General features: G+C 43.8%; 1 protein-coding gene across 1 annotated transcript; it reads left to right on the top strand.

Annotated features, from left to right (window-relative positions):
• The first annotated feature begins 802 nt into the window (after positions 1-802).
• Positions 803-2,807, top strand: TCEAL9 (transcription elongation factor A like 9). Its single transcript, XM_023202228.2, has 3 exons — positions 803-935; positions 1,422-1,489; positions 1,949-2,807. The coding sequence occupies exon 3, from the start codon at positions 2,024-2,026 to the stop codon at positions 2,336-2,338; it is 315 nt and encodes a 104-aa protein (XP_023057996.1). The 5' UTR covers positions 803-935; positions 1,422-1,489; positions 1,949-2,023; the 3' UTR covers positions 2,339-2,807.
• Positions 2,808-5,094: the final 2,287 nt, after the last annotated feature.

The raw sequence follows: 5,094 nt of genomic DNA, 5'->3' as shown, positions 1-5,094 counted from the left end.
CCCAGTTCAGTGGCTCAGGCCTGTAATTCCAGCCCTTTGGGAGGTTGAGGCAGGAGGATCACTTGAGCCCAGGAGTTGGAGACCAGCCTGGGGAACACAGACCTTGTCTCTACAAAAAAATTAAAAGACTAGCTGAGCATGGTGGCACACATCTGTAGTCCCAGATACTTGGGAGTCTGAGGCGAGAGGATCACTCGTGTCAAGGAGTTTGAGGCTGCGGTGAGCTGTGATTGCGCCACTGCACTCCAGCCTGGGCAACAGAGTGAGACTCTGTCTCAAAAAAAAAAAAAAAAAAAAAAGACAGAAAGAAAGAAAAAAGAAAAAAGAGAGAGAAAGATTAAAGTTACCTTTAAAAAAAGAATATAGAAGTATGAAGAATAAAAAGTAAAAATTGCATTAAAATATCTCACTCTGGTTCCAGGGTCTTTTGTTGTTGTTTCACAACTGCTGCCAAGCCCACCCTGCTCCACAACAGCTAAGAACCAGATTGCAGAGGAAATGGAGGCTAGGGGAGGGACGACTGATGGAGGAGTCATCCTGGGAGCGGAAGACTGGAAGAGACAATTCTCGAAAGAAGTAGAAAAGTTTAATAGCTCCAGAAAAAGAGGTAGCCCCTCCCTAGTAATCAGAGTCAAGCAAATAACATTTTTCCCTCCGGGATAGGAAACAACAGAAAAGACTGACAGGGCCAAATGTGTAAGTGGGGGGCGGGGAGGGAGCAGAGGGTGGGCCCACTTCTGCCGCGCTTTTGGTGGGAGTGGAAATTAGGGACCCGAGCTCACTGGTGACGTAGATCTCATGTGACCAGGAGTCGACGTGTGCAGAAGTCCTGGTAGTCTGGTCCTTGTTCCCGTCTGGATACCAGCTTCCTTCAGCAGTGCAGGCGGTGGTCCCTGAGGCTAGTGGAAGGAGTCAAACTTGCGGGAATTTTGCAGGTTGGTGTCAATGTAGGTGTTGACTGGGGATTTCTAGTGTGGGGGGGCTTAAGGCAGAGACTTGTGGGAGTGCCAGTCAGGTCCGTCTCTCCACCCTCCACCTCCAGGTCTACAGGAACTGATGACCCTTGGGAAAGGGACTAGGGGTCCTAGGAGAAGAACAAGGAGACCTGTGATAGTTTAAAACTAATCATCCTCTGCTATCTAATACTGCTTTCCAGACCCCCACCCTCCTCCCGAACCCCGCCTCAGTCTTAAAGATAGTTTGGAAATAATCTGCTTTCTCACTCTTTGTTTGATGGGAAAAACGAAGTGACTTGCATGCACTGTGGATGGGGGTGAACTGGAGGAAACAAAAGGTGGGAAACTTTCCATATCCGAAACCCTAAAGGAGGAAAGCTACGTGTGTCAGTCTCTGGCGCTGGTCGGCCCACCAAGCGCTCGCCCCACCCCCACCGTCCCCTCCCGTTTCCCGTTTGTCTGCAGGTCTGTTGTTTCTAGCAAGACCCAAAGCTAGAAAAGGAGGAGGAAGAAACTGACCCGATCAGTGCCAGGTAGGTGAGCGGAATATTATAAAGTCTCCTGGGATGGAGACAAAGGTTGTAAGCTCCACTGTTTCTGCCGGCTCCCTTCCACCCCACCCCTTTCCCCTCTTCTTTTCTCTCCCCCTTCTCCTTTCCCCTCTTCCTCTGCCTGCCAGCCACCTTTCTCTTTTCTGGCCTGGTCCCTGTGTTAGGCCCTATGGGGGAAAAAGGAGGGGAGGGCCGGGAGGCGGAAAGAAGGGCCTTGGAAAAGGTTAGAGGGAAGGACAAGAGAAGTGAGGAGGTGGAAAGTGGAGGTAAGAGGAGTGGGGATAGTGAAGCTCTGATTGCTGACTGGGCTTCTTAGTGGAAGATATTTTATAACAGTCTGAATAAAAAAAAAAAAACTTAAATGCTGAGACCTCTGTCCACAGCACCTGTCCACTCACCAAGTCTTTAACTTACTGTTTTCTTTTTCTTTTTACTTTCTAGAAGTCATTGTATTCCAAGAGGAATACGCAAAAAAATAAAAGAAGGAAAGAAGGAAGAGAGGTAGACAGATACAAGATGAAATCCTGTCAAAAAATTGAAGGAAAACCAGAAAATGAGAGTGAACCAAAGCATGAGGAAGAGCCAAAGCCTGAGGAAAAACCAGAGGAGGAGGAGAAGCTAGAGGAGGAGGCCAAAGCAAAAGGAACTTTTAGAGAAAGGCTGATTCAGTCTCTCCAGGAGTTTAAAGAAGATATACACAACAGGCATTTAAGCAATGAAGATATGTTTAGAGAAGTGGATGAAATAGATGAGATAAGGAGAGTCAGAAACAAACTTATAGTGATGCGTTGGAAGGTTAATCGAAACCATCCTTACCCCTATTTAATGTAGTTTACCTTGATTTTTATCTGATATTAACAATACCATATAGCTTGCTTTTTATTAGCATTTCCTGATATTCCTTTGTCCATATTTCTACTTATAACCTGTTGCTATTAATGGTTTTAGATGTATCTCTTGTAATCTGCATCTCATTGTTTATTGTATTTTGAACCAATCTACAAGTCTCTGTCTTTTAATAAAAGAACTTTACTCATTTGTAAAAAAGAGGTTCTTGGTAGGATATAAAATGGAAAAAGGCTAAGTAATATGTGAATATCATATTTTTGAAAGGTAAAAAGTACATTTGTATATTACATATATGGACATAACTTGTGAAGGATGAAAGAAAGTATAGCCTCTCGGTGGTAGGATTATGAATGATTTTTCTCCTTTTGCTTATTTGTATTTTCTATATTCCTAAAATTAGCACACATTATTATTGCTAGAATAATAAAAGCTTTATAACAAAAAGAAGCAACAAGCAGCAAGTATTAGTTTATTTCTAAATGTATTGGGGCATTTAATATTTGTTAACAGAATTTTAGAAGCAAATGTGAACTTCAAAGCAACTCCAGACCACTTAGCTAGAATAATAAATTTTACATATTTTCTCATCTTTAAAATAAATAAAATAATCTCACAAGGATCTGGTGAGGGCCAAATAAGGTAATGACTGTGAGCTATGTTTGACAGAGTTTTGTTCCCATTCCCAACTCCATAAGGGATTAATTTCAGGGATTTGGAAGGGTGGAGAAAGTAGTTCTTATCTATGATTAAGAACAAACCCAAGGCTGGGTGGCTTACATCTCTAATCCCAACACTTCAGGAGGCCCAGGTGGGCGGATCACGAGGTCAGGAGATTGAGACCATCCTGGCTAACATGGTGAAACCTCATCTCTACTAAAAATGCAAAAAATGAGCCAGGCATGGTGGCGGGTGCCTGTAGACGCAGCTACTTGGGAGGTGTGAACCCAGGAGGCGGAGGTTGCACTGAGCTGACATCGTGCCACTGCACTCCAGCCTGGGCGACAGAGCAAGACTCTGTCTCAAAAAAAAAAGAAAAAAAGAACAAACCCAAGGAACTGTGAGCTGGATGCCACCTTTATGTTCATTTCCTGGTATGCCTGCCCAGCTTCTCATGCCCCTGCCCTTGATACTACCATATATACTGCGTTTCCTGCCCCTTCTGCTGGGTCTTGCACCTTCAGGCCCCTACCACTGTGAATGTGCTAGAATTCTCAAGTAGTGAAGCCCAGCATATTTCTTTGGCACCCCCAGTAAGCTTAGTTCCCAGACTGACCTTTAGAGAAGTTAGGAGATTGCCCATCTCTTCAATTTAGATAGACATTTATGCAGTGCCACATGAGTCATGATGTCTTATAGATATCTTGGCAACTTTGGGATTTTAACTTTCTACCCATAAGACTCAGACATGATAGGTCCATCTGGGAGTTTGACCAGAAGACAAATCTGAGTAACAAACATTATGCTTTACTCAGAATTACTGCCCTGGATCTGAAGACTACCATTTTATCTTCCTGACTCCTATTTCCTTAGGACGAATGATTTCTCCCAGAAGACTGGTGGCAGGCCCTCCTCATCTGTTCAACAGATATCTCTAGACTTGTATAAATTTTGAAGGAAAATTCAAGTCAGATTTTGGAATAACCCCACCCCTGGCTGGAAATATATGAAAGTGTTGTGTAGGCCTTATTATGTGTCTATATCTACATATCTCTATCTGTCTGTCTGTCTGTCTGTCTATCTATCTATATTATCTATATCTATCATCTTTCTTATTTGTTTTTTTTTTGTGTTTTTTTTTTTTGAGGTGGAGTCTCACTCTGTCTCCCAGGCTGGAGTGCAGCAGCGCGATCTCAGCTTACCACAACCTCTGCCTCCCAGGTTCAAGCGATTCTTGTGTCTCGCCTCCCGAGTAGCTGGGATTACAAGCATGCACCACCATGCCTGGCAAATTTTTGTTTTTTTGTATTTTTAGTAGAGATGGGGTTTCGCCATGTTGGCCAGGCTGGTCTCAAACTCCTGACCTCAAGTGATCCACCCACCTCTGCCTCCCAAAGTGCTAGGATTACAGGCATGAGCCACCGTGCCCAGCCTATCTTTCTTTCTTTACAAAAGGCCCACTATTGTGCCTGTCATGTGTCATTTTCCTCTGTGATGCCATTTTGGGAACTCTTCATGTCTCCAGACCATTCTTCAAGGTGATGGCAGCCTAATGGTTGCTGGTAGGGCTGCAGTTCATGTTGGAGTGAGACAAGGTTCCAGGCTCACTGCCAGTTTTACAAAACAGAATAAATCCATCCCCTTGGCCCTCAGAGGGGTTGCACTTAGGAAGGATGTGGAAAGGCTCACTCAAGCCACACTCCTGTCTAGGATAGGTCTGACTTTGGCTTCTCTGCTAGGCACAAGGCCCTCCTCGGCTGATAGCTTGCCTGTCCTGAACAGACATACCTGGAGAAAAACAACTATCCTTTTTGCAGATCAGAGCACTAGACTTCCTTTCTCCCTTTCTTTCCTTCACAAGGAGGTTTGATGAGGACTTTTTTATAAGGAAGAAGATAAGACCTCAAAATTCACTAAGAGAAACTTTGTCCCAGATATGACTGCTCTGCATGTAATCAGATAACTTGTGGTTAAAGTCAGAGTCTGGTGGTAGGGGGAAATGATTTTAGACAGTACACAAGTCTTTTAAATTGTGGTCTCCATGTATTTATTTGAACATGTATGAATGAATACTTTCTGTT

The sequence above is a fragment of the Piliocolobus tephrosceles genome, chromosome 12 (assembly GCF_002776525.5).
Source record: "Piliocolobus tephrosceles isolate RC106 chromosome 12, ASM277652v3, whole genome shotgun sequence".
NCBI lineage: Eukaryota > Metazoa > Chordata > Mammalia > Primates > Cercopithecidae > Piliocolobus > Piliocolobus tephrosceles.
This window is presented reverse-complemented; position numbering and strand designations above follow the sequence as displayed.